The sequence below is a fragment of the Colobus angolensis genome, unplaced genomic scaffold (genome assembly GCF_000951035.1).
Source record: "Colobus angolensis palliatus isolate OR3802 unplaced genomic scaffold, Cang.pa_1.0 Scaffold32, whole genome shotgun sequence".
Classification (NCBI taxonomy): domain Eukaryota; kingdom Metazoa; phylum Chordata; class Mammalia; order Primates; family Cercopithecidae; genus Colobus; species Colobus angolensis.
This window is the reverse complement of record NW_012116488.1, coordinates 2,827,007-2,854,599: the sequence shown is the minus strand read 5'-3', so window position 1 is coordinate 2,854,599 and position 27,593 is coordinate 2,827,007. Positions and strand designations below refer to the sequence as shown.

General features: G+C 56.7%; 2 protein-coding genes across 3 annotated transcripts in view; one reads left to right on the top strand and one right to left on the bottom strand.

Moving 5' to 3' along the window:
• The first annotated feature begins 2,060 nt into the window (after positions 1 to 2,060).
• AMN (amnion associated transmembrane protein) lies at positions 2,061 to 10,700 on the top strand. 2 transcript variants are annotated; one of them, XM_011951432.1, is made up of 12 exons: positions 2,061 to 2,130; positions 3,141 to 3,259; positions 3,364 to 3,408; positions 8,098 to 8,185; positions 8,595 to 8,812; positions 8,968 to 9,105; positions 9,275 to 9,383; positions 9,502 to 9,584; positions 9,771 to 9,933; positions 10,012 to 10,174; positions 10,252 to 10,339; positions 10,417 to 10,700. In XM_011951432.1, exons 1-12 carry the CDS (start codon positions 2,088 to 2,090, stop codon positions 10,519 to 10,521), a joined length of 1,362 nt encoding a protein of 453 aa, XP_011806822.1. In that variant the 5' UTR covers positions 2,061 to 2,087; the 3' UTR covers positions 10,522 to 10,700. The 2 variants fall into 2 exon arrangements, with proteins under 2 accessions (XP_011806822.1, XP_011806821.1); XM_011951431.1 differs by having other exon boundaries at positions 2,066 to 2,830; positions 2,883 to 3,259.
• A 1,518-nt stretch (positions 10,701 to 12,218) lies between these two features.
• The window catches only part of CDC42BPB (CDC42 binding protein kinase beta (DMPK-like)), a 137,586-nt gene continuing 122,211 nt past the window's right edge, over positions 12,219 to 27,593 (bottom strand). Inside the window, exons 27-37 of the mRNA XM_011951430.1 lie at positions 27,134 to 27,215; positions 25,871 to 26,087; positions 25,363 to 25,425; positions 23,670 to 24,266; positions 20,045 to 20,142; positions 19,862 to 19,946; positions 19,646 to 19,763; positions 19,427 to 19,544; positions 18,129 to 18,234; positions 17,927 to 17,997; positions 12,219 to 13,665 (exon numbers count right to left, since the gene is read on the bottom strand). Of these exons, the coding sequence (XP_011806820.1) occupies positions 13,534 to 13,665; positions 17,927 to 17,997; positions 18,129 to 18,234; positions 19,427 to 19,544; positions 19,646 to 19,763; positions 19,862 to 19,946; positions 20,045 to 20,142; positions 23,670 to 24,266; positions 25,363 to 25,425; positions 25,871 to 26,087; positions 27,134 to 27,215 (1,687 nt within the window). The 3' untranslated portion in view covers positions 12,219 to 13,533. The remainder of the gene's footprint in view (positions 13,666 to 17,926; positions 17,998 to 18,128; positions 18,235 to 19,426; positions 19,545 to 19,645; positions 19,764 to 19,861; positions 19,947 to 20,044; positions 20,143 to 23,669; positions 24,267 to 25,362; positions 25,426 to 25,870; positions 26,088 to 27,133; positions 27,216 to 27,593) is intronic.

Here is a 27,593-nt window from a genome sequence, read left to right as displayed (position 1 = left end):
CACCCATCCATTCGCACATCCACCATCCACCATCCATCCATCCACCATCCACCCATCATTCAGTCACCCACCATCCACCATCCATCCATCCTCCCATCCATGTGTCCATTCACCTATTCGCCATCCACTCATCCACCATCCACCATTCATCTGTCATCTCTCATCCACTATCTACCATCCACCATCCATCCATCCACCATCCACTTACCCACAATCTGCCATCCACCATTAGCCATTCAGCCATCCATTCATCCACCACCCATCCATCCCATTCACATCCACCATCTGCCATCCACCTATTCACCATCCACCATTCATTCATTCACCATCCACCATCTATCATCCACTATCTGCCATCTGCCACCCATCCATCCACTCAATATTCACCACCTCCATTAACTTGTTCACTATCCACCACCCACCAACCACCATCCACCTACCATCCATCATCCACCATTTATCCATTATCTACTTATCTACCATCCATTACCCTTCCATTTACTATCCCATCCACCATCCGCTATCCACCCATTATCCACTATCCACTATCTATTCACTATCCACCATCCATCCATCCATCTCCATCCACAATTCACCATTTATGCAACCATCATCCACCATCTATCCATCTACATCTACCTATTCACCATCCACCATCCATCCATTCAGCATTCATCACTCACCAAACATCCACCATTTAATACCCACTTTTTTTTTTTTTGGAGATGGCGTTTCACTCTTGTTGCCCAGGCTTGAGTGCAATGGTGTGATCTCTGCTCACCACAACCTCCACCTTCCGGGTTCAAGCGATTCTCCTGCCTTAGCCTTTGGAGTAGTGGGGATTACAGATGTGCGCCACCACGCCCAGCTAATTTTGTATTTTTAGTAGAGATAGGGTTTCTCCATGTTGGTCAGGCTGGTCTCGAACTCCCGACCTCAGGTGATCTGCCCGCCTTGGCCTCCCAAAGTGTTGGGGTTACAGGCAAGAGCCACCGCACCTGGCCAACACCCACTCTTTATGATCTACCTGCTGGCCATGTATCCACTTATGCCATTCTCCATCCACCATTCCCTGATTACCATCCATTCATTTTTCTTTTCTTTTCTTTTCTTTTTTTTTGTTTGTTTGTTTGAGATGGAGTTTCACTCTGTGGCCGAGGCTGGAGTGCAGTGGCGCAATTTCAGCTCACTGCAAGCTCCTCTTCCTGGATTCACGCCATTCTCCTGCCTCAGCCTCCCGAGTAGCTGGGACTATAGGCACCTGCTACCACGCCCCGCTAAATTTTTTTTTTTTTTTTTTTTTTTTTAGTAGAGATGGGGTTTCACCGTGTTAGCCAGGATAGTCTTGATCTCCTGACCTCGTGATCCGCCCGCCTCAGCCTCCCAAAGTGCTGGGATTACAGGCATGAGCCACCGCACCTGGCCATTCATTCATTTTTCACTCACCATCCTCATCCATCCATTCATCACCCATCCACCCTCTATCACTCATCATCCACCCCCTGTCAACCATTCACCATTCACCTGCCACGCATCCATATGCCCTACACCGTGCACCATCAATGCTGCTGTCCATCAGCTGTCCCCTACTCACCATCCACTACTCTCCACCACCATCCACAATCCACCCTCGTATCCCATCCACATACCATGTTCCATCCAGTATCTTCCTTCTGTCATCCAACCACCATCTGCAACCCATGGGAGGGGGGCACTGCGTGGAGAAGTGGACACCCAGTCACAATGGTGAGCAGACTAGGCTCAGCCCTAGCGGCACACAGGACAGAGAAAGGGGTGAATTCAAAGGTCTTTTATTCCGCCTCCCGGCAAGACACCCATTTTACGGGGTAGGTTAGTCCCGCCAAGCCCTTCTTCCTTGCCCTTCTTCCTGAGAACCTAAGGTGTTCAGGCCCTGGAGGGGCGGGTAAGGAGAGGCTGAGAAGGTGCCTCCCAGGGGCCTGAAGAGTCGGCCTGGGCGGGTCTGGAGGTAAATGTGTAACGGACCCCGGTGCCCCCACCCGACCTGCCTGGTCACGTGGGTCCAGTGGGGCAAAGTCTCCTGGTCGGGCGCAAGGAGCAGAGGCGAGATGGGCGCCCTGGGCCGCGTCCTGCTGTGGCTGCAGCTCTGCGGTGAGCCGGGGCCACAGTGGTGCGGGCCAGGGCCCAGGACGGCAGCGGGTCTGTCAGGACCCAGGGCCGAGGTCGCTCTAGATCTGGAGGGTGAAGATCTTCCCAGGAGTGGGCAGCCAGGGCTTTGGAGGGTGGGGGGCGTGAAACTCCAGCTGGCCTCCCTGGTCGGGCGAGTGCCCGGCCAGTGCATCTGGCGGCGCCGGAAAGGAGAGGAGGGGGTTCGGGAGCCTCCGCCAGCCCCGGCCTCCGGTGGCTCCTGCCCTCGCGGTTGTTCCGTCTGCGAAGTGAGCGCGGTCCCCAGAACCTGCCGAGAGCAGCGAGTGTGCGCCTGCGGGGCTTGGCAGACTGCCTCAGTTTCCCGGTCCGCAAGGGAGCACTGAGCCCTCCCCCGCCCTCACACCAGGCCGGCGCGTGTCCCTGGCGCCCCCTTCCCTAAACCCGTCGCGACTACCCCACCCACCCGGTTCAGGGCCGGCCTGACCGGGCCCCGTCGCCCCCAGCCCGTTCTTTCTTCTCATATCGGGGTGCGCTCTGTGGCAGCCCTTCCCGGCCCAGGTAGGACTTCTCCGGGAAGCCTTCCTGATTCCAAGGCCCAGGAAGAGTCTGCGCTGCCCCGTCCACCTCCATGCCCCGTTGTCACTATCCTTAACAACCCGCTCCTCTGTTCCAGCGCCAGGCAAACTGGGGGCACTGCCGGGAGGCGATCTAGGGGGGCACTGCCGGGAGGCGATCTAGGGGGGCACTGCCGGGAGGCGATCTAGGCAGGCGTCCTGTAGGGCACGTTTGAGCGGGCTCTGCAGATACAGTAGAAGTCCGTCGGAGAGCACCCGGGCAGGGCGCCCACAGTCTGGCCTGGAGGGCCCAGGGCCTGGGTCTGGGCCCCGGGGACGGGGTTCCTATGCGTCCCGGGTGACCCGCGCGGACCTTCTGCCCCTCTATGGGTGGGTGGCCTTCCCTGAGGAGGGAACATCCCGGCGAGAACGGCGGGTACTCAGTCGCCTCCTCCCCAGCACTGACCCATGCAGCCTCCAAACTCTGGGTCCCCAACACGGACTTCGAGGTCGCAGCCAACTGGAGCCAGAACCGCACCCCGTGCGCCGGCGGCGCCGTCGAGTTCCCGGCGGACAAGGTGCCTGGGAGCCCGGACGGGGTCGGTGATGGCCTGGACCTCCGGGACCGTGTGGCCCAGGTGGGGGCTGCTCCCGGCTGGGCTGACGCAGCTTCTTCCTGCAGATGGTGTCAGTCCTGGTGAGAGAAGGTCATGCCGTCTCAGACATGGTAAGGCCTGGCTGCTGCCGCCACTGGGCTGGGGGTTCCCGGAGTCTCCCAAGCTCCTTCAGGGACTGCTGTGTCTCAAAGGCGGCCCCCACCAGCAGGGAGGCGCTGCGGGACTCGGACTTTGGCCTCTGGAGAATAATCTAGGAGGCAGGGGGTGGGGGAGAACCTAGGGGAGCGTGGTCCCATGGTCTCAGGCAGGCTGTGTCCTTGGAGGGGTGGGAGGCGCCCCATCCCCACAGCCCTTCTGGTACCCAGCAGTGGGTGGTCTTCCCAGGAAGTGCCCGCTCCACGCCCTTCCCCCAAAGTCTTGCCCTGTCCTGGTGCCTAAAGCTCCACCTTTAGAACACTAGGGTCCCCAACACCCCCCACCACCACCATCCGGGTCCCTGGCCTGTTAGGAAGCAGCCACCCAGCAAGAAGTGAGCCCACTCCTGCCTTCGCTCTATCACCCTTCAGATCAGATTCTCCTAGGGACCCCTATTGTCAGTGCCAGCGAGGGACCTGGGTGGGTGTGCACTCCTTAAGTGCCTGACATCTGAGATGAGACAACTTAATCCTGAAACCTTCCCCACCCCCATCGATTCATGGAAGAACTGTCTTCCACAAAACTGGTCCCTGGTGCCAAAAAGGTTGGGGACTGCTGCCCTAGGGGACCTTTTTCTCAAACTGCTTCACACAACACTCCAAGAAAATGATGGCAACTGGGAGGAAAGCAGGTTCCATGAGCAGGTAAGTTTGGGAAACGCTGCAGCCTGCACTTGCCTGGAACTTTATCACGTATTAAAGGCTCTGGTAAGGCCCCAGAGAAATAAGCAAATTTCCTTGTTTAAGGTGGAGTTCAGCGAGTTACAGGCCAAATGCAGCCCCTACGGCTGGAGCAAGGAATGGTTTTTATACTTTGTAATCACTGGGGAAAAAAAGAACAATCTTTTTTGGCACTTGAAAAGTATATGACATTCACACCTCAGCAAGAGTAAATACAGCTTCACTGGCACACAGCACCCCCACTAGGCTGAGTATCCTCGGTGGCCACTGTCCCATTGCAGTGGCAGCCTGCCAGCTTCCAGGGTGACTGTGGGGCCCACAGGCCAAGTCTCTGGGCAAAAGCTTCCTTCCAGCCCCTTCACAGTCACTCCTGGGCTGTGTCCTCATCCTGTCACCTGCACCTCTGCCAGCTCAGTCACTCCTGGGTGAGGGTCACTGGTGAGCTGGGTCGGGGTGTCGGCTCCAGATGTGGGGTCCAGGCCTGGGGGCCCCTGCGTGTGCAGGTGGGGGGGACAGCTCAATGGCCTCGGCCTGGCCCACTCCTGCCCCATGCAGCCTCGGGGATCCCGGGCCTCATTTCCACCCCAGGGCTGCTCGATTCATTCCTTCAGGTTTTCCAAAGCTACCTTAACCCAAAAGCCGCCAGGCACTGGGCAGGGCACCCACAGCAAGATGATGACGTTCCTGCCCGGGAAATGGGAGGAGGGCAGGGAGAGGGAAACAGTTGCCCCTTATGGCCCCACCCCCAAAGCCCACGCATAACCTTGGCAACCAGGCAGCCTGAGTGAGGGGGGCACTGGGAGCTGATGAGGGATCTGTGGGCAGAGGAGTCAGGCCGGGGTGGGGGTTCCAGGGCATGGATTTCCCCCTACTCCCCTCCCCTGCCGGCCTCCTTACTTTCATGATCTCATTGGAAGCACTTGGGCTTTGAAAGGAGGCAACACTCCATTCATTCATTCATCTATTCAATAATTCATTCATTGATCATCCATTGGCTGGTGGGAACAGTGCAGGGGCAGGGGACAGTGGCCCTGGGGTCCCAGCCTGCAAAGGCCGAATTCACCCAGAGCCGCCTGAGCACCCCCATCCCCTCCACACCCCTGACTCCCAGTGTCGTCCATCTGCCTAGATGGTGCCCGAGTAACAGGCCGTGCACATGAGTGCTTTACTTCGTAATTCTCTGGTTGGGAGCGTCGCTCCCTGCGATTTTCCTTTTCCTTGCCCTTCCTCCCATTTCTACTCTTTGCCTGCTTTCTTGTTGGGGGAGTCTTGGCTGGAGGCTTTGCAAGTCTGCTCACTGTGGACTTGCCTGCAGTGTCCTGTGCTGAACAGAAACCCTCATTTTAATTGACCTAATGCAAACCCCCTTACCTTAGAACTGTGCTTTTTGTGTTTCGTTTGAGAATCCCATCTGCTCCTCAGTCACAATGGTAATCGACTGCGTACCTATGGGGCATGTGCGCCAGCGAGGGGTCTTGCTCTGTTTCTCTCCTTAGAGTGAGCCCAGCTTCCAACGCCCTCCGCCTTGCCCTTTTCTTCCAGCATTGCTGGAAGCGTGTGCCTGGGCATTGTGGGTCTCTCTGAGCCCTGTCTTCAAGTCCACAGGCCGCTTTGCCGACCCTACACTATCCATACTGTGGCTCTGTGGGATGGCTTAATATCCATCCCCTTCACTTCTGCTCCAAGGTTCTTTGTGGATCTCATTGTTGCAGATAAATTGTAGAATAGGTTTGCCAGGTACCAGCTACCACCACCACCACCACCAAAAAAACAAACAACAACAAAAAAACACCCTGGATTTTTTTTTTTTTTTAGATAGAGTCTTGCTCTGTCACCCAGGCTGGAGTGCAGTGGCGTGATCTCTGCTCACTGCAACCTCTGCCTCCCGGGTTCAAGTGATTCTCCTGCCTCAGCCTCCCAAGTAGCTGAGACTACAGGAATTTTGATTGGGATAAATAACAGCCTTATGCTGTCAAGCCATCCATTCAAGAGCATAGATGACCTCTCCAAATATTTCAGGTCATCCATGTCCTCGTTAGCATCTTAAAGTGTTCCCTGTAGAGCTCTTATATTGTACTGGTTAATTCATCAATACTTTGTTAAGTTTGGTTTTTTTTTTTTTTTTTGAGACAGAGTCTCGCTCTGTCACCCAGGCTGGAGTGCAGGGGCGCGATCTCCGCTCACTGCAAGCTCCGCCTCGCGGGTTCACATCATTCTCCTGCCTTAGCCTCCTGAGTAGCTGGGACTACAGGCGCCCGCCACCACGCCCGGCTGATTTTTTTGTATTTTTAGTAGAGACGGGGTTTCACCAAGTTAGCCAGGATGGTCTCGATCTCCTGACCTCGTGATCCACCCGCCTTGGCCTCCCAAAGTGCTGGGATTACAGGCGTGAGCCACTGCGCTCGGCCAAGTTTGGTTTTTTGAGACAGGGTCTCACTCTGATGCCCAGGCTGGAGTGCAGTGGCGCCATCACGGCTCACTGCAGCCTTGACCTCCCTGGGCTCAAACAGTCCTCTCACCTCAGCCTCACGAGTAGCTGGGACTACAGGCTTGTGCCATCACGCCCGGCTAATTTTTGTAGTTTTTGTAGAGATGGGGGTCTCACTATGTTGGCCAGGCTGGTCTTGAACTCCTGGGCTCAAGTGATATGCCCCCTTTGGCCTTCCAAAGTGTTGGGATTACAGACATGAACCACAGCTCCTGGCCTTAAGTTTGGTTTCTATTATGAATGTTGCCCTATATTTAAAAATTATATCCTCTTTTTATTTTTAAATTTTTTGTAGAGACGGAATCGCACTATGTTCCTCGCCAGGCTGCTCTCAAACTCCTGGCCTTACCTACTGTGCTTGTCTGTTCAACTATTAGCATTTTTACGTTTATGTTTTTCCCCCTCGTTCTTTAAGAAAAGGTGTTCTTGGTATGTCTCCTCCTGGGAACCCCTCCCTGTTCCTGAGGCGCTTTGTGCTGTGACACATTCCTGTGCCTATGGCTCCGCCTATGCATCTGTGGGTGGACTTGCCCTGCTGGCAGTGCCGCACCCTCAGGTGTGCACGGAACTGAAGTGTGACCTCACGCCGCTGGGGGTGTTGGCCTCTTGCTCAGGTGCAGCGCTCCTGGAGGGGCCGAAGAGTGGGCCCTGCCCTGGATGGGCATGCCCTGCTGTGCTGAGCCTCGCATAACCTGGCACCAAGGGTTGCCCTGGCCCAGCGCTCACCCTCAGCCCCTGAGAGAGAAGCGCAGAAGCAAGAAGGCAGGAAGCCGAGGTCCTGGCACTTGGAGGAGACGGGGAGGGAGGGGCGGCTGGTCAGACCCCCATATTTCTGCTGACACCCGAGGCCTGGGCTGTGGCCCCTCTTCTGTGGTGAGGGAGCTGCATGGCCCACACCAGGCCTAAGAAACAGCAGGGGCAACTCCACTGCCCCGCTACACTCCCCGCCTCCTCCTGCACCCCTGGCCCCCCAGATGCAGCCTCTCCCTCCCTCCCCTCCTTCCCTCCCTGCCTCACACACCAGACTCCCCAGGGGCCGGGCAACGTTTGAACTGGGAGCCCTGGGCCTGTGCACGTTCTCAGGCGGCTATGGCGGAGGCGACAGGCCCTGGCCAGAGTCACCTCTGCCCTAGACTCCCCACGGCTCCGTCTCGCTCCCGGGCTGAGGCTCTGCCCCTGGCCTGTGAGACCTCCAGCTCAGGTACAGGACACTGGGCTGTGCTCGCCTCGGGGACTTGCACACGCGGCCCCATCTTTCCCAGGCCAGATCCACCTCCTCTGCCAGCCTCAGCCAGGCCGAGGACCCCGGGCCTGAGCTCGCCTGGGTCGCTTCCGTGGACAGGGGCTCGCTTCTCGTCCAGGGGTCTGGGCGGGGGGTGGGCGCGGAGCAGGCCCGGACCTCCGCGTGGCACCGCCTTAGCCAGTGCCTCTTGCAGCTCCTGCCGCTGGATGGGGAACTCGTCCTGGCTTCAGGAGCCGGATTCGGCGTCTCAGACGTGGACTCGCACCCGGACTGTGGCGCGGGTGAGGCTGTCGGGCAGGGGCGGGGCTCTGGAAGGGCGTGTTCAGGGGCGGAAACTGGAGGGAAGGCGTGTCCAGGGGCGGGGACTGGAGGGAAGGCGTGTCCAGGGGCGGGGACTGGAGGGAAGGCGTGTCCAGGGGCGGGGACTGGAGGGAAGGCGTGTCCAGGGGCGGGGACTGGAGGGAGGGCGTGCCTAGGGGCGGGGACTGGAGGAAGGCGCGTCCAGGGGCTGGCCCGGAGGGAAGGCGTGTCGAGGGGGCGAGGACTGGAGGGAGGGCGTCTCTCCCGGGGGCGGGGTTTAGGGAATAGCGGAAGCGTCCCGAAGCGGGGCTTGGGAGGTCGTGCTCAGAAGCGTGGCGTGGTGTGGTGCGAAGCTTGTTCCGTGGAGCTCAGGGATGCGCCCCCGCTCAGGCGACCCTGCGGTCTACGGCGACTCTGACCGCTTCTCCTGGCATGACCCGCACCTGTGGCGCTCCGGGGACGAGGCACCTGGTCTCTTCTCCGTGGACGCCGAGCGCGTGCCCTGCCGCCACGACGACGTCTTCTTTCCGCCCAGTGCCTCCTTCCGCGTGGGGCTCGGCCCTGGCGCTAGCCCCGTGCGTGTCCGCAGCATCTCGGCTCTGGGCCGGGTGAGCACTGCGGGGAGGGAGGCTCGGGTCCCCTCTCCCCGCCTCGGCCCGCCCCGGCCCGCCCCCGCCCCTGCTGGTCTGCGCAGGTTGGGTCTGAGCACTCAGGTGATGTCTCTTCCTGGGGCTGGCTCCGGTGGGGACCCGGCTGCCCGCAGACGTTCACGCGCGACGAGGACCTGGCTGCTTTCCTGGCGTCCCGCGCGGGCCGCCTACGCTTCCACGGGCCGGGCACTCTGAGCGTGGGCCCCGAGGACTGCGCGGACCCGTCGGGCTGTGTCTGCGGCAACGCGGAGGTGAGCGAGGCCGCAGTGGAGTCTCGGGGGCCGCGCGAGGGTCGGGACTGTGCCCGGGACAGGGCCGCCGCGCTCCCACGGTCTCTCGCCGGCTTGCCTCTCCGACGCATCGCCCTTCTCGCTGCGGTCCGCTCTGGCCCTCCGCGCTGACCACTGCCCCTCGCACCAGGCGCAGCCGTGGATCTGCGCGGATCTGCTCCAGTCCCTGGGCGGCCGCTGCCCCCAGGCCGCCTGCCATGGCGCCCTCCGACCCCAGGGGCAGTGCTGTGACCTCTGTGGTGAGCGCCCCCGCTGGGCCCTGCTTGCTGGGAAGGCCTGGAGGACCTCGTTCGCCCCCTGCCTCAGTTTCCTGCCGGGTCCAGATCCACGGCGCTGACCCCTGCCCTCCCGCCGCAGGAGCTGTTGTGTTGCTGACCCACGGTCCCGCATTTGACCTGGAGCGGTACCGGGCGAGGATACTGGACACCTTCCTGGGCCTGGTAATGGGGCCGCGCGGGCAGCTGAGGGGAGTCCCGACCCCAGCCCTACCGCCTCCGCCTAGAACGCGCCTTCAGCAGGGCCCCTGCGGCCGCCCACCTGCCCACTATCTGCCTCTGCCCTTAGTGTCCCCACAGGCTCGGGGAGGGCGGGGGGCTGAGTCAAACCAACCCCGTCCCCCTCCCCAGCCTCAGTACCAGGGGCTGCAGGTGGCCGTGTCCAAGGTGCCACGCTCGCCCCTGCTCCGCGAGGCCAAGACGGAGATCCAGGTGGTGCTGGTGGAGACCGGGCCCGAGACGGGCGGCGCCGGGCGGCTGGCCCGGGCCCTCCTGGCGGACGTCGCCGAGCACGGTAACCGCGCCCGCCCGGTCGCTCCCTGCCGCTCCTCGCCCCGCCGCGGGGAAGACTGAGCCGACCCCTCCGTCGCAGGCGAGGCCCTCGGCGTCCTGGAGGCGACCATGCGGGAGTCGGGCGCACACGTCGGGGACAGTTCCGCGGCTGGGCTGGCGGGAGGCGTGGCGGCTGCGCTGCTGCTGGCGCTGCTGGTCCTGCTGTTGGCGCCGCCGCTGCTGCGCCGCGCGGGGAGGCTCAGGTACCCGGGGCGGGGTGGCGGGGTGGGGCTGGGGGTTGCCCCGAGGGGCTCACGCTACGTCCCTAATACGCACTCAGCTGGAGGCGGCGCCAGGAGGCGGCCCCGGCCGGGGCGCCCCTCGGATTCCACAACCCGGTGTTCGATGTGAAGGCCTCCGAGGAGCTGGTGAGCGGGCTGGAGGGTGGACTGGGGCCTCCTTGGGGCCAGGACCCTGAACACCGTCTGACCCTGTCACCCCGCAGCCCCTGCCGCGGCCGCTCAGCCTGGTTCCGAAGGCGGCCGCAGACAGCACGAGCCACAGTTACTTCGTCAACCCGCTGTTCGCCGGGGCTGAGGCCGAGGCCTGAACGGCCGCCTGACAGTCAAACTTGGGGCTCCCCAACCCCTCTGGCCCCAGAACCTCCCCGACCCCAGTCGATCTGGGGGCTAGCCACCCCTGCGTCCAGCCCCCAAACCTCCCCTTCCTTACCCCCTCCTCCGGAAGCCAAGGACAGGGTGGCCTTACTCAATAAAGGTGTTTCCTGCACCTGCTTCAGCCTGGACATGCTGCCCCTGGCCCCGCCCATGAGGACTGGGAGCCCAGTCTTGCGCCCCAGTCGCACCGGGGGACATGGGAAGGGTCTAGCTGGCTACTGCTAGAGGCAGCACTGGTCACCACCTGGGCAGCCAGAGGCTGGGGTCTGTGAAGGTGAACCCAGGACTACCCGCCTTCTGGTGGAGGGAGGGTGAGGAGCTGGAGGGAGGGGTGGGAGAGAGGCAAGGGGTGGAGGGAGCCAAAGGCTATGCCTGGTGGGGCGGACGGAAAAGGGGTGGGCACCCCTCCTGGCACCAAGTTGCTGGATGCGTCACACTGCCAAGGCAGATCATATGGGGTCGCCCATGTGCAAGCGTGTACCACTGCACTGACAGACAAGGACCTGACCGTGTGTGTGCAGCTGCAACTGTGGCACAGTGACCACTTCAGTGAAACCAGTATCTGGGGCTGGAGATGTCACCAGCATCCCCAGTCAGGGCCTGGCCCCCACTCGGAATCTTCTGCCCAAGGGCCCAGCTTAGCCACTAGGACACGTGCTATAACCCAGATCAGGGCGCCATGCTGCCAGGCGCGTCTGTGTTGTGGTTGGAAAGAGTCACTCTGGGTGCTGTGCGGTGTCCCGCTGAGTGACCACCACAGTTCACGCGTGTGCTCCAACAGCTACCATCTTGCATTTAAAAAAGTGGCCGACACTCCCACAGGCACTTTTCAGCCACAGTTTTCTTTAGTGTCAGGTGCAAACTGGAGAGTAAGCCTGAGCTGACCGGACATCACCTGCCACCCGCTGCTCACCCCACTCATAGATGCGACTGTGCTGGCAGGGACCTACCCCTGGTGTGGACTATGGAAGGAGAGATGCTCTGGGCTTCCAGGGGAGCTGCTTGCTGCAGCAGCAGCCCACGCCATGCTGCCTGGCACAGAGCTGCAAGGTCCCAAGTGCCCCCGCTGGGTGCTCGGCTGCCTGCCCTGGCTTGCAGTCTCCTCCCCGGTCCGCACTCTTCTGCAGGGGCCGGCACTGCCCTTATCCTACCAAGGACAACTAGGTCTCAGTGAGTGGCAAATAAAAGCCAACTGCGTGCATAACTCGGGAAACTGACTCTGAGCAACCTCTCAACCAGGGACCACTCACCCTGACCCAGGCCTCCCCGAGAGCTCCTGCCTCTTCCTGGGGCCTCTGGCCTGCCCCATCCTGTCCCTTGGGGCTGCTGGCAGGGTTAGCGTGTATGGGTGTGGACATAAAGACCCTCCCGGGCAGCTCCCTCCTGGGGCCCTGGCGCTGCCTGGCTGGGGCTCACAGGCACGCCGCCTTCCTCCCACCCTTCACTCCTGCCCCAAGGATGCCCTCTGCTCAGGCTGAATACACCAACAGCAACCTTTTGTGTGACCTCCGAGTGAGTTACCCAGAATAGCTTCTGCTGGCAAGGTGAAGCTCCACTGCCTTTTGGAGCTCAGGCACTTATGGCGCCCAGACACACGGGTGCCGTTATCACATCCAGACGGACCACTGGCAACTTGAAAACTGCCGTCTTCTGCTTTATTGACAGGTAAATTGTTCAAAAATGTTCTCACGATTCAATAATTACAAAGACTCAGACTTACATTAAAAAAGTAAAAACCAGAACCCCCCAGGTGCCCATCCAGCAGAAGGCCCAGGAGGGCAGTGGGGTGGCAGGGCTAGGCGGTGCTGGGCCACTCAGTGCTGACTTGGGGAAGTGCACGTCCTGAACAGCCTTGCCAAGCAGCCGACCGGTGGGAGGACAGGGGAAGCCTGGCCCAAGCTGTGGACAAGCTGTGTCTGCTGCCACAGTTAATCACAAGCCTCTGACGACACAGGGCCACAGAGCTGGTCACTCAACATCTGGTACAAAGAAGGGTGAGGTGAAATCCACGTGCAGGGCATTGCTGCGCCGTGGGCCGGGGCCAGTGTGCAGGAGTGTGTTGGGTGGGTCTACGTGATCATATGGGCTACTAACCACGGGGGCTCCATGCAGGGGCAGGACTGGTGGGTGGGGGGCGGCGGGGGGTTTTCCAGTGGCTGCTTCATGGCGCCCTGGGGCTCTGACTCCTCTCAGCCCAGCAGGCCACAGGGCCTGCCTGCACCACGACACTCCCTGGTTTTATGGCAGGAGGCGGAAGCCGTGGAAGCGAGTGGAAAGCAGAGAGCACAGCTGACTTCACAGTAGGAGATACTGGTGACACTTCATGGCTGCGACCCAGAATGAACTTAGCACACACAGGGACACAGGGTGTCACTGGTCCTGGGCCTCTGTCCATGACTAGGTGGTCAGCAGGACTTCTGCAGCTGACTGCAATGGCTAAATGAAAAAAAGGCCACAAACTAACCTCCACTTTCCTCTGTCTTCAAAATTCTAGTGACACTGGGAATGCTATGTGACCTCCTACTACTCTCCTAAGGTCCTAGGGAAGTTTCAGGAACTAGGGAAAAGACTGGGTACTGAGGCTGTGTCCCCACGTCTGCTTCCGAAGCAGCCGTGTCATGACGGGTTTCTGCTGAGGAAGTGGCGTTGGCAGGGCCCCACACGCCTTCTCGGGTTGTCAGGGGTGGGAGAGAGGCTGTATGGGGGTCCTTCATGTGCAGACGGAACAGTGTCGCCTCAGCTGTGCAGACGAACAGATGTGGTCTACTGCCACAAACAATGCGGCATAAAACTGATCAATATTATAATAAAGATTTGTCTTCTTCATCTCCATATCTACAAAGTGATTCTACATTTCCTTGGACAACACTGGAGGCCCGCTCAGTCTTGGCACTGATGCTGGAGACCATCCCCAGCTCCCGGGCCCCTGCGGTGAGCCGGCGGCTTCAGGTGTCACAGGCCGGCTGCTCCAGGCCTTCGAGGGGGAGCTGGCTCCTGTGGGGGGAGTTGGGGCTCGGTGGGCCGCTGGGGTTGGAGCTATTCGATGGAGTTGAGTGTTTGGTGGAGTCCGAATCAGGCTGTGAACAGGAAGAGGGCAGGGTGAACACTGCTGCCCTAGACTGGGGAGGCACACGTGCCCAGCTGGATGCAAATGTTCGCTCAGGGACAGCTGTGGCAACTGCTTCTCCTTTCGTGTTATGAGAACACACACGCTCTACACCAGCAATTCGTGGGGGCCTTAGGCTTGCTGGTGAGAGTCACAAATTGATGTCTAACCCCACTCAAAAATAACATGATAATTATCATTACAAAAGACAGCAACTCTGTACTGAAGAAACCAGATGGGGCGGGACGCGGTGGCTCCCTCCTGTAATCCCAGCACTTTGGAAGGCCAAGGTGGGTGGACTGCACTTGAGGTCAGGAGTTTGAGACCAGCCTTGCCAACATGGTAAAACCCCATCTCTACTGAAAATATAAAAATCAGGCCGCGCTGTGGCTCACACCTGTAATCCCAGCACTTTGTGGGGCTGAGGCGGGTAGATCACAAGGTCAGGAGATTGAGACCATCCTGGTTAATACGGTGAAACCCCATCTCTACCAAAAATAGAAAAAATTAGCCGGGTGTGGCGGCATGTGCCTGTAGTCCCAGCTGCTGGGGAGGCTGAGGCAGGAGAATGGTGTAAACCTGGGAGGTGGAGCTTGCAGTGAGCCAAGATCGCACCACTGCACTCCAGCCTGGGTGACAGAGCGAGACTCCATCTCAAACAAACAAACAAACAAACAAAAAAACAAAAATCAGCTGGGCGCAGTGGCGTGCACTTGCAACCAAGCAGTCAAAGTCACAAACACGACACTCTTTCCTGAGAAAAGCACTAGGAATACAGGGGAACTTCCTCAACAAAATAAAACAGCTAACCATACTCAATGGTGACAGACAAATTTATCCCCTAAGATCGGCAATGGGTCAGGCGTGGTGGCTCACACCTGTAATCCCAGCACTTTGGGAGGCTGGGATGGGCAGATCACGAGGTTGGGAGATCGAGACCATCCTAACATAGTGAAACCCTGTCTCTACTGAAAATACAAAAAAAAAATTAGCCAGGCATGGTGGAAGGCACCTGTAGTCCCAGCTACTTGGGAGGCTAAGGCAGGATAATGGCGTGAACCCAGAAGGCAGAGCTTGCAGTGAACCGAGATTACATGACTGCACTCCAGCCTGGACGACAGAGTGAGACTCCATCTCAAAAAAAAAAAAAAAAGATCAGCAATAAGACAAGGATGCCTGCTCTCACCACTGCTATTCAACATGTGACTAGAGTTCTAGCCAGAACAATCAGGGAAGAAAAAGAAATAAAAAGGATTCCAAGTTAGAAAGGAAGTAAAAACTATCTCTGTTTGCAGATGACATGATTATACACATAGAAAATCCCAAAGAAAAGAATCCACAAAAAACTAATACACTCAGCAAAGTTATAGGGTATAAGATCAACACATACAAGTCAGTTGTATTTCTATACACCAGAAATGAACACACTGCAAAGGAAACTGAAAAAAAAAAATTCAATTTACAATAGCATCCAAAAGAATAGCTAGGAATACTTTAACCAGAGAAGTGAAAAATCTGTACACTATAAATTACAAAACATTGCTGAAAAAAATAGCTTAAACAAATGGAACACACCCCATGTTCATGGAGTAAAAATATTGTTAAGATGGCTGTACTAGGCTGGGTACAGTGGCTCAAACCTGTAATCCCAGCACTTCGGGAGGCCAAAGTGGGTGGATCATTTGAGGTCAGGAGTTTGAGACCAGCCTGGCCAACATGGTGAAACCCCGCCTCCACTAAAAATACAAAAATCAGCCAGGTATGGGGGCGGGCACCTGTGATCCCAGCTACTTGGGAGGCTGAGGCATGAGAATCACTTGAACCCAGGAGACGGAGGTTGCAGTGAGCCAAGATAGCGCCACTGCACTCCAGTCTAGGCAACAGAGTGAGACTCTGTCTCAAAAAAAAAAAAAAAAAAAAAAAAGGGCATTAATGAGGAATGTAAATGACAACCTATAGAACAAGAAAAGACACTTGCACATGACATCTCTCACAAGAGATTGGTATTCAGAACACACCAGGAGCTCCTACAACCCAGCCACAAAAGGACCAACCACCCATTTCAAAAATGGGCAAAGGCCTTGAGTAGACAGTTCTCTGAAGAAGGTATGGAAATGGCCAACAAGCATATGAAAAGATGTTCAACATAAGCCTTTAGGGAATGCAAATCAAAACCACAACCAGGTACTACTTCAAAGCCACTAGGATGACTATTAAAAAGAAGAAAAACAAGAACACGTATTGGTGAGGATGTGGAGACATGAGAACGCTCACATTGCTGGCGGAAATCTAAAATGGTACAACTGCTGCAGAAAACAATTTGGTGGTTCTTCAAAAAGTTAAACAGAATGACCACATAAATCCAGCAATCCCACTCACAGGTATGAACCTGAATGTGAAAACAGGCACTCAAACATGTATGTGCACACTCGTGTTCACAGCAGCACCACTCACAACAGGTGAAGGACAGAGACAGCCCAAATGTGCATCAGGGGAAGAATGGGAAAACAAACTGTGGTCTACCCATACAAGAGAATATTATTTAGCAACACAAATGCCAACACTGACACAGGCTACAACGGGGGTGAGCCACAAAAACAGCACGCCAAGCGAAAGCTAGGCACAAAAGGTCAAAACACATTTCTATAAGAAAGGCCGGGCACTGCATTTCTACGAAATGTCCAGAACGGCGAAATCACAGAACAGGACTGGCAGCCCAGGTGCTGACGGGAGGGAGGGACAGGGAGAGAGTGCTTAAAGGGCAGGGGGTTTATTCTGAAATGAGGAAAATGTCTTTTTTATTATGTTTTAGAGACAAGATCTCACTACACTGCCCAGGCTGGCCCTGAACTCCTCAGGCAATCCTTCCACCGCAGCTTCACTAGTAGCTGGCACTACAGGCGTGAACCATGGCGCCCAGCTAGAGTGGAAATGTTTCTGAATGAGAAAGGTGGTGACTGTGCATCTCTGTGGATGCACTGTCACTGAGTTATTCACTTTAAAGCAGTTATTCTGGGCCCAGTGCGCTGGCTCACGCCTGTAATCTGAGCACTTTGGGAGGCCGAGGTAGGAGGACAGCTTGAGCCCCAGAGTTGGGAGACCAGCCTGGGCAACAAAGTGAGACCCTGCCTGTGTATTATTACAAAAATAAAAAAACAAAGTTGTTTTGTGAATTTCACTTAAGTTTAAAAGAACAAACAAGGTCATGCAGACGAGACAGGCACTGGCTGCTTCAGGACACAGTACCCTAAGAGGGACAGCATCTCCTCTGTACAGTGTGACAGCCTAAAACACACTTCAGATCTCATGAGCAGGAAACAGCGGACAAACTCAGACTCAGGAGCATTCTGTAAAGTAACAGCAGTGCTTGCTACAAAAATGTGACTGTCCCACCAGACAAAGACAGGCTGGGGGCCTGCTGCAGAGTAAAGGGTGGAAGAGTAAGATGGACAAAGGACAGAAAAGACCAAGGACTTCCAGAGGAAGAGACGTCGACCTTGGCAGAACCAGCAACATGTGCAAGGCATCTGCCTGTTCATTCGGCAGCCAACATTAAAACATCTCGGTGCTGGGGTTTAGATGTGTGGTGGAGTGATGGGCATGGCCCCTCTGCCTGCATCCCTCCCTCCCTCCCTCCCTCCAAGGATGGCGCCAGGGACTAAGCCTTCAGCTCACTCCTCAGCCCTCAGCACTGCAGCTCCCTGCCTCCCTCGACTGCATTCTCATCCCCATCCACACAGGGGAAACTGAGGCCAGAGCAGTGTGGCCAAGCTGCACAAAAGAATGCTGCCAGCCAGAGTGGGGCTTGTCCTGGAGGTGGTCCCCACACTCTGACACCAAGCGCCATCCCAGGTGAGGGGCAGAAGACAGACCAATGTGGAAAGTCAGCCTAGACCAAAGCGACTGCTGCTGTATCGCACTGAAGTACATAAAACAACACAGGAGTCCAGAGGAAGGAGGCAGGTTGGCAGGAAAGTTTCCATTCCTTGTGGGGCAGTGTGACAGCCCCGTCCCGTCAGCGTTCCCAAAAGAGCTTGGGGTCTGACCAAGAGACTGCTGCACGGGCCTCCTGGAAGAGGGAACAGCCACCCCTGCCCCTCCCCTCACCCTCACACCGCAAGTGGGGTGCTCCGGAAGGGCTGTGACACCACCCAGGGCTCCAGATCTCTGGGCTGCTTTGCCTCCTGCAGTGGTGGCTCACGGCCTCAGTACTGAACCTGGGCAGCTCTCACCTCTTTGTCAAAGTCCTGGTCTGGATCGGACATACTTCTCAGAGGCACGGTCACGCCAGGCTCCGATCCACCTACAGAACAAGGACAGCTTTCCTCTTAGGGAGAAAGTCAAGAACAGAATCAAAAGCCTGCAGTCTCCCCATTCCAGCACCCCCTAGCCTCCACCTCCCCCAGGGCTGCAGTGGCCACACTTCCTCTGTACCTGATGAGGGCCACGAGATGTAGGGCTTGTTCCTGGATGGAGGCTGGCGAGCCAGGTTGGTGGGAGCGGGGCCCGGCCTTTCCTCCTGGGAGGGGGGCACAGCACTCTGGGCAGACATAGCAACACATCAGCATGCTTGGTTGACACCCGGCAGGGCCGGCTGCAAAGTCTGTGTGACCTACGGCGGCTGTGGCCTCGTGACCTTGATGAGCAAAATGGTGGCCAAGAGGGCTCTCTGGACTGGACAAGGGCTCTGGACAGTCTGAAACTAAGAACTGGCAATAGCAACATTAGGCCAGGTCAACTCCTATAAAAAGCATACTCTTTTGTTTGAGATTGAGTCTTGCTCTGTCCCCCAGGTTGGAGTGCAATGACACGATCTTGGCTCACTGCAACCTCTGCCTCATGGGTTCAAGCAATTCTCCCGCCTCAGCCTCCTGAGTAGGTGGGATTACAGGTGCCTACCACCACGCCTGGCTAATTTTTGTAATTTAGTAGAGACAGGGCTTCTCCATGTTGGCCAAGCTGGTCTCAAACTCCTGACCTCACGTGAACCACTTGCTGTGGCCTCCCAAAGTGCTGGAATTAGAGGCATGAGCCACCACATCAGGCCTAAAAAACACACTTTTTTTTTTTTTTTTTTTGAGACGGAGTCTTACTCTGTTACCCAGGCTGGAGTGCAGTGGCGCAATCCACTCACTGCAAGCTCCACCTCCCGGGTTCACGCCATTCTCCTGCCTCAGCCTCCCGAGTAGCTGGGACTACAGGCGCCTACCGCCACACCCGGCTGATTTCTTTTTGTATGTTTAGTAGAGACAGGGTTTCACCATGTTAGCCAGGATGGGCTGGTCTCCTGACCTCGTGATCTGCCTGCCTCGGCCTCCCAAAGTGCTGGGATTACAGGCGTGAGCCACCGTGCCCGGCCAAAAACATACTTTTCAAGTAAAAAATAGAAAGTATACCATCTGTTGGTATGAGGGTGTTACTGAGAAATCACCACCCGATGGCAAACGTCCTTAGGAGGCCGTCACAGGCCGAAACGTGGCAGACTCGTCGACAAGTATCTGTAGCATCGCTGCCCAGGGCGGCCCGAGGCCTGTACACAAGGCCTCGTGACAGGGAAAGTGCTCGTGAACAGAGCTTCAGTGGAGACGGGCTTGTGTGACAGGTGCGCCAGGTCAGAGCACAGCGCCAGCCTCGCGGGCCCTGCCTTTGGGATGGCCTCAGCCAACACGGCTGCCCGAGTGGGGAGGAGAGGATGGAATGCCCTGCCCGCCCCATGCCGGCCCTGCACGCACCAGAGGCAGGTCCATGAGCACCTGCATGCCGTCGCCTGGGCCCATGTGAGCCACGTGGTTGAAGTTGGTTGGGTTGGATATCATTTTGGATCTCAATTCTGGGTCTCTAAGCATCTCTCTGGGGAAAGGAAACACTTTTGAGATTCACGGATATGTGAGAATCCTCTTGGCCCCTCCCTAGAGCGAGGCCCGGCTGGCCCCGTGAGGCCCCGCTCCTACCGCCTCTGCTGCAGTCTCTCTTCCTCGGGGACCTTGAAGACGAACCGCCTTTTGCTCCTGGTGCGCAGCATCTGCTTCTTGCTGTTGTCGGAGGTGTCCGGCACGTTGAGAACCGCTCCTGCGGAAGCAGAGTGCACGGTGACCGTGCTGCGGCGCCAGGGACACACGCCCCTCCGACTTCCCTTCCCTCCACTCCTAGTGCAGAGGAAGGCTCACCCGAGAACTTGCTCTTGAAGTAGATCAAGCGTGGAGGCTCACAGTTGAGGAGGTTGAGGGTGCCTTCAGAGTTCAGGGGTCTTATCTGGATTGGAAACCAGGGAGGGACAGTATAAGTGCGACCACGCACAGACTGCACCGGGAGAAGCCCGCCCGCACCGGAGGGCGCCGAGACCTCCTTACCCTGCGCAGGCCGATGGTCTGCACCCACTCCATGGTGCGTACATCAAAGACGTCCACGCCATACTCGCTGTACACCGTGACGTGGGTGGGGCTGCAACCTAGCGCAGACGGAGCAGGGCGGGGTGAGCCACAGTGGCTCGGGAACTCACCTGCCCTTGGGCCGGAGGCCATGCCTTGGCACTTGAACAAGTGCAGAGGCGGCAGCACTGCCCTCAGCTGGTTCACGTCACCAAAGACTTCACGCTCCCACTCTGGAACTCATCTTCATTTCAAAGTTTAAACAAACACAATCGAATGTTTAAATGCTCCACCATCACTTCTGTAACTAATATTTTGAATACTATACTACACATGTTGAAGGTGACTTTTAAAAGTCTAGTTTTTCATTTAGCTCTCATGAGATGTGATTATCCTGAAAGCAAATTCAGGCCCAACACACTGGAAATTCAGGTAGGGGACGACTGTTCAGTATGGTGAGGCTAATTTGTTCCAGATGGCAAGTCAGGTTTCCAGGTAGGTATTAAAACCCACACAGAAACCACTGCTGACCTCTGAGCAACAACCCTGCCTGTCTACCCTCCACACTAACGACTCTAGACCCCTAGGAACCTGTGCTATGGCAGCGTGGGAGGCCCCTCTGCAGCCTGCTCTGAGGACATATGCAAGTGCTGGTAAGGGCGTCCTGCAGGGAGCTCTGGGGTCCGCGCTGTGCTCCTCACCTGCTCATCTGTTGGCTTACAGAAGCAACTTCACCCAAGGCACCAAGGATGTCAGACCAAGAACTGCAGAGCCTTTGGCCATTTGGAGTTTAAGGGGCTTTCTCCATGTGTAGAAGAGCAACACAGCTGTGCAATGCGATGGAGGAGCAGTGCGCGTCCACTGCTTGGTCCCTCTGCGTGGGTGGCACTCTCACTGTCCCCACAGCCCCTCAGTGTGGCTTGGTTCCTGGCCCTCAGCTTGCAGAAACGCAGAGCTGGGAGGCGGCAAGCCCCAAACGCAGGAGAGCTCCAGCTCAGTGCTCATTCCTGGCTCTGCTGCCTCCAGAGTTTAAGGTTAATCCTGCATCATGACACACCTCACTGCCTGAGGATGCATTTTAAAAGCCTTCTGCTCTGTTTCTATCACAGATTCCAAACAGGCTAGAAGATCAGGCCTTTTCTTCTGAATACAAAAAGGAAAATCAAACAGGGTTTGTAAAAAAGACAAGAGATACTGGCCTGGTCACCAAACTGCCTCCGAAGGAGCATTTCAGATGAACCTGTGAGGCCTCTGAGAGCCACATCAAAAGCAGCCCCAGAAACTGCCCTTCAGGGAACCTCTCTCCATACAGGGGCTTCTGGGAAGGCCCTTGCCTGCTGAGTACGTGGGGATTCGCTTGCAAGGAACCACGGAGAAGTCTAGTTTGCTGACTCAGTGATCAACAGATGCCCAGTGAAAAGATTCTAGTGAAACAGATTCGAGTGAAAAGAACATGGGCTCTGGAGCCTGACAGATGTTACATGTGACTGATGCAGGGCACGAGGCCCTTGTGGCCCTCAGCTGCCTCTTCTGCAACAAGGCCGATGACACCTGCCCTAAGGGATGGGGAGCAGGGGAGGTTACCTACACAGGGCGCTTAGCACAGGGTGCAGAATGAGCAGTTCTGCATCCTACAGGTGACAGAATTACTTTTGACCAGCTCTGAAACTCATCTGCATCTGCACTGTGCCCATGGGAGAGAGGAGACCCACCAAGGCGGAGAACCCAGGAACTTCAGGTGTCTATGACAGACGCGTGTGGCCAGGATTATAAATACACTGCAATAAGTGACCTGGGTCCTCTTCAACGTTACATTTTGCAAAAATGTAAATTCTGTGTGGTTTCAAACCCTGTGCTGGCTGCCCATGAAGAGGACAGGGTGTTGGGGGAAGACTCCAGGACAAGGGGTGCTGAGGCAGTGGGACTAGCCCCTTCCTGTCCCTCACCCCAGGCCCATAGCCCGGCCCGACTGCCCACACGTCTGCTGTGGTACGGCCATCAGGATGGAGCCAGGACCCACCACAGTGAGCCCCGTGGGTGGAGGCTGGCCATGCACCTCACAGGCCTGGTGTCTAGCCATGATGCCCTGGGTATGCTGCCGTCTCAGCAAGGCCGACAATGGGGCAGACAAAGGGGTTAAGCTTCAGGTAACTGAGGGAGAACATAATTCCCCATCTCTTGCCCTGTTACCCACCCCGCATCTGCCCAGCTCATCTTCCTCCCGGCCTCCTCCTGATCTGTGGATTTGATGGTGCTGGCTACTCTGACAGATCAAACAGGGATTCTGAGGTTTAAGGTTTCCTTTCCATTTTAAGAGACAGGGTCTCACTCTGTCCCCCAGGCTAGAGTGTATTGGTGTGATCATGGCTCACTACAGCTTCCGTCTCCTGGGCCCAAGCAATCCTCCTGTTTCAGCCTCCCAAGCAGCTGGGACTATAAGCATGTGGCACCATGCCTGGCTAGTTTGTCTGTTTGTCTGAGATGGAGTCTTTTTCTGTTGCCCAGGCTAGAGTGCAGTGAGTGGTACAATCTCGGCTCACTGCAACCTTTGCGTCCCGGGTTCAAGCAATTCTCTTGCCTCAGCCTTCTGAGTAGCTGGGACTATAGGCGTGTGGCACTGAGCCTGGCTAGTTTGTTAGTCTGAGACAGAGTCTCGCTCTGTTGCCCAGGCTAGAGTGCAGTGGCGTGATCTCGGCTCACTGCAACCTCCGCGTCCCGGGTTCAAGCGATTCTCCTGCCTCAGCCTCCTGAGTAGCTGGGAGTACAGGCATGCACCACCACGTCCAGTTAGTATAGACGGGGTTTCACCCTATTAGCCAGGATGGTCTCGATCTCTTGACCTCATGATCTGCCCGCCTTGGCCTCCCAAAGTGCTGGGATTACAGGTGTGAGCCATGTTTTGTTTTTTAATAGAGACGAGGCTGGTATCGAACTCCTGAGCTCAAGTGAGCCTCCTGCCTCAGCCTCGCACGGTGCTGGGATTACAGGTGTGAGCCACCGCTCCCCGCCCAGTTGAAGGTTTTAAAAGCGATCGGACAGCGGCCCAGTCGGGAAGCGTCCACTGGTCCTACTTTCCCCCAGTGCCACCATTCACAGAGAAAGTCACATCAACTAAGCGAATCAAGCGACCCAACTGTTTGAAAAACAGCTCCTACCACTTTCAGAAGACACTTGGTCTCCCAGGAGGAACTGTAATTTAGACACCAGAGGTGAATTTTTTTCTGGCCACCAAAACCCCTCAAGCTTGTCTTTACTACTGTGTAAGTTTCCGTATTATCACAAGGAAGGCCTTTTAAACCAGCGATGAATGCTACGCCCCATTCTCGGTTCGCCGAGCCCTTCTGCCCAGGGGCCTATGCCCGCCGATGGGGTCTTCTGCTGAGGCCTCGTGCTCAGGAAGAGAGGTTGCTGAGCCCGCCCACTGCTGGTCTGAGATGTGAGATCTGAACTGTGCTCTCTGCTGTGGGCTGTCATGGAGCCCATCTCTCCCGATGCTCTGACTACTCAACTAAGGGACTGGAAGACAAACCAAAGCAAAATCGAACACATGCTGACTGTCGGTGGGAAAAGCAGCAACAGGGATATGCAACAGAAAACATATACATACTACAGGCGACAGGAGCCGCAGGCCACATGAGCTCCTGCGCGCGTGCCCTCCGGCCTTGCGGGTCCACGTACAGTCCCATGTGGCTGAAGCAAAGCAGGTACTCCTCGCTTTCGAGCTCCACAGCACAAAGGGCATCAAAAGACTGTTGTGAGAGGAACGCAAGCGAGGGGTCATTGGGATTTACCAGGTTTAGAGGCTGCCCGTCCCCCTGGATGCTCAGCAGGCAGAACCCAGAAGGGTAGCCCACACACAGCCTGTCCCTGAGCACCGCCAGGCACTGCACGCTGCCGGGAGCCACAAGCTCATTGAACTTTCTGTGGAATGGCTTCGTTCTCTGGATCTCATAGCAAAGGATCAGCCGTTTCACGGCCACAAACAGGCAGGTGCCAGAGTTCCTCTTGAGTGTGGCCGTGGCCATGAGCTGGCAGCCTTTGGTTTCCGGAAGCTTGATGTCAAAACTGCCTTCTGCTCCATCAAGGGACGACCACGGATAGAGGTGCACATGGTGGTTCCGGCCACAGAGGAGGATGACGATCTTCTCTCTGGGAGCAAGCTCGATCTGGTGCACCTTCTTACAGTCAGCGGCACGGACGATCACTGCAGCAGGGAGGACAAGAGTGTGAGGCCAACGGGACAGCCAGCAGCTCACAGCGCTGACGGCCTTGGCTAAGGACCTGCCTGGAACACCCTGGGGCCCTCCCCTGGGCTCCCTTCCTATGTGTGCAGCCTGCGCCCAGCCCTGAGCCCGTCCCTGCCCACAGAGCCAGCGGCTTGAGTGCCCCCCGGAGAAGGTGCCCCACACATCCACAGTGCGCTCTTAGGGCAGCCTCGGGGGCCAGTCCGAAGGCTCCTCCGCCTCTGCTGCTGTGCACACCCCTCAGTGCACCAGGGCTCCAGCTGGGCAGTGCTTCCACCTGGGCCCTTGTGCAGCATGGCCCTGGGGTGATCTGGGTCTCCTTCCAGCTCATCCCCGAACCAGAGAGCCCTCGCGCTGCACATGAGGAACAAAGCTGTCTCCAATCCACTGGGGCCCTGAGACAAATCCTCTGAAGACACCGCTCTCACACGGCCCCCAGGTGAACCCAAGCCCCTCGCTCAGGATCTCCCCACAGAGCTGCCAGGCTACGGCCTCACCCAGTGGCTGCCCCACCCTTCTCACTCCATGGCCATCACGTGCAGAGATGCTGGGTTTGTCAGGAAAGGACTATGGCTCACATGAAATGTTACTGGATTCCTTGGGGGATGCTCCCCAGGGTCCCTGCCCCCTGCCCAGGGCCAGTTCCAGTCTCCTGACGTTTCTGCTCCTAGACCCAAGGCTGTGGAGTGGGTGCATGTCAGGATACCTTTGCCCTCCCTTGCTGGGAAAAGTGAAAGTGTCAAAATTGGAAGCAAAGAAACTAAAGCTTCTCAAGCGACGCCTCAGCACATGTGGAACATCTGCAGCTGTTCCTCCTCTCCTTGACCCCGCCACCCACTCCCACTCAGTGCTCCCCTTGAAGAACTCAATGGATGCGACATAGAACTGAGCACCATGTCACCATGCACTCGATGCTGGTCTCCATGGCACTCTGGCCCCTCCGGTGCCTTCATCAAGTGCATTTGTCTTAACCCTTAGAAGCTACTGACCCTGTGCTGTCTGCAGAGGCCAGGCTGGGCCCGTGACATCCCAGGCTGGAACCCCCTGCTCACTCACCATCTCGGGTGACCTCTATGACATAGAGCCCTTCTTCTAGGCCGACTGCAATCCTGTCTGCATCTGTGCAGGGATAAGTAACGTACACAAAGTCAGTACAGCTGACCGTGAACAATATGGGTTTGAATGCGTGGTGGGCTCATTCACAAATATTCACAGATACTTTTCAACCACATGTGGATGAGAATACAGCATTCCAGGGATGTGACACTTCAGTTATCGGGGGTGACTTTCTGTCCATAAGGACTCCACAGGGCCGGCTGACTGTGGGATTGAGTCTGCGAGGATTTGGGTGTGTGTGGGGCTCCTGGAGCTGACCCCAGGCTTAGCCAGGGCCGACTGTACTGTCCACACAGGTCATCTGCTTCTTAACATGCATGGAGAAACTATCTACAACCCAAATGGACAACCCGCCTGTGACCTTCCTCTGATTTTCAGATGGGCACCACAGCGCTGCCGAAAGTGCTGTTGCTTCTGACACTTAAAGGACACAGCCCCTGGGACGTACCCACGATGGCAGCTGTTAGGACAGCCTTGATGAGAGGCAGCGAGCTGTCGTAGGCTTCCAAGGGAACATGCACGACCTGATTCCTCAGCCGGTTTTTATGAAGGATGGACTGGAGTCCTTCTAGAATCCCAACCCACTTCCTCTTTTCATTCTCATTTTCTGTCAGAATGAGCAGCGAGCTGGTCTTAGAAGGTGCACCTAAGAGAGAGGCCGTCACCTTCATGACAGGAAACAGAAGAAAAGAGAGAAGCCATCAAACACCAAAGCTGCACACAGCTGCCACGGCCCTGCTGGAGCCACACACCCCGGGAGCACTGGGGGCTGATATGCTTCCCAGGCGGGGACCCCTGACTCCACCTCACTGGGCGCCTTGCAGGGGCCCCCACAGCAGGATGCGGAAGGGGCGGGGTTCTAAACAGCCCGTGAGATCGCTTCCTGGTCCCATTTTCGTTAATTCTCCTTTTGCCAAAACTATGAGTAGCTGCCTACTTTAAATCTGCTTTCTTGAATAATCATTATAAATAAAAGCAGATTCTGAAAATGTGTCCAGTAAAAGCAGATCTGAAAAATACTGGCCCAAATCATGCCTCCCTGGGAGCAGCCTCTGAGCACACACATTACCAAATGACCATCATTCCAGTAACAATGATGGCAATTTCCTGTACTGTGTATGGGAGGTTGTTTCTGAATAGAGCTGTGATTTAGTAAAAGCTGATTTATAGACTTAGTTTTGTTGTCAACCAAAATTTTACTGTGTTTATAAAAAAATTCCCAACGGAGGGGGCTAGAGGGCTTCTTTCCCCAATTCACAGTCTTCTAGAAACGTCCTAATGCTACAATGTCTAACACTAACTCAGTGAGGGACTCACTCACTCAGCCAACAAAAACGCTGGCTCCAATTGGCTGGGGGCACTGGAGCGGCACCTTCCCGCCTAACCCGCCACAGCGCCTGCCTGGCAGTGCACAGGCTGTGAGGACAGTGGCCGGGATGTGGACTGGGTGGAAGAGGAGTTTCAGATGCAGCAGAAGGGAGGCTCAGTGAAGCAGGGTGTCTGGGAAGAAGTCAGCCAGGAGGCTCTCCGAGACGGGCACAGGCAGCTCCTTGGCCAGGACAGGACGCACAAGGACCTGGAGCCAGGCTGGAGGCCGAGACCCGGAGGTCACACTGGAGGTGCGCTGGTGGCTGCTGCGGCACAATGACATGCCTGGAATAATCAGTTTTAACTATGTGCTTTGTTAAGAAGATTAATGAAAAATTCATACCCTGAATATACATGGAATATCTCGGCGTGTAGCATGAATGACATCGGAGGCCAGGACTGAGCTCACGGAAAACTCGTCATCTCTGGTAAGAAAGAAACATTCATCCCGCTGGGAGACACACACACAGGCCCCGAGGCCCTCCCCACGCCCTGCCCGCGCCCTGCCCTGCCATGTCCTTCCACCCCCGTGTTCTGCAGTGGAGGGCGGGCCCCTCGCCCACGCAGACGTAAGAAACACAGGCAGGGCCAACAGACAACTCAAGACTCCTGTAGGTGTTCCAGGGCTTAGGGATGCCGAAGGGAAGCCCCGGAGCCTCATCCACTCTGTGCTGGTGCCTCCAGACTACGCCAGTTACAGACAACTCATCTGCATTTGGCACAGCCAGGCAGTCCCTCCACAGCCACGTGCAGGGGACAAGTGGGGTGAGGGGTGTGGAGGTGAAACAGGGAGGGGGGGAGTG

Bases quoted from the DNA above. Each gene is read 5' to 3' on its own strand.
- AMN (XM_011951431.1), top strand. From the start codon at position 3,068: ATGGGTGGGTGGCCTTCCCTGAGGAGGGAACATCCCGGCGAGAACGGC. The intron at 8,186-8,594 runs GTGAGGCTGTCG...GCCCCCGCTCAG, and splicing joins GCACCCGGACTGTGGCGCGG to GCGACCCTGCGGTCTACGGC. The intron at 8,813-8,967 runs GTGAGCACTGCG...GGCTGCCCGCAG, and splicing joins GCATCTCGGCTCTGGGCCGG to ACGTTCACGCGCGACGAGGA.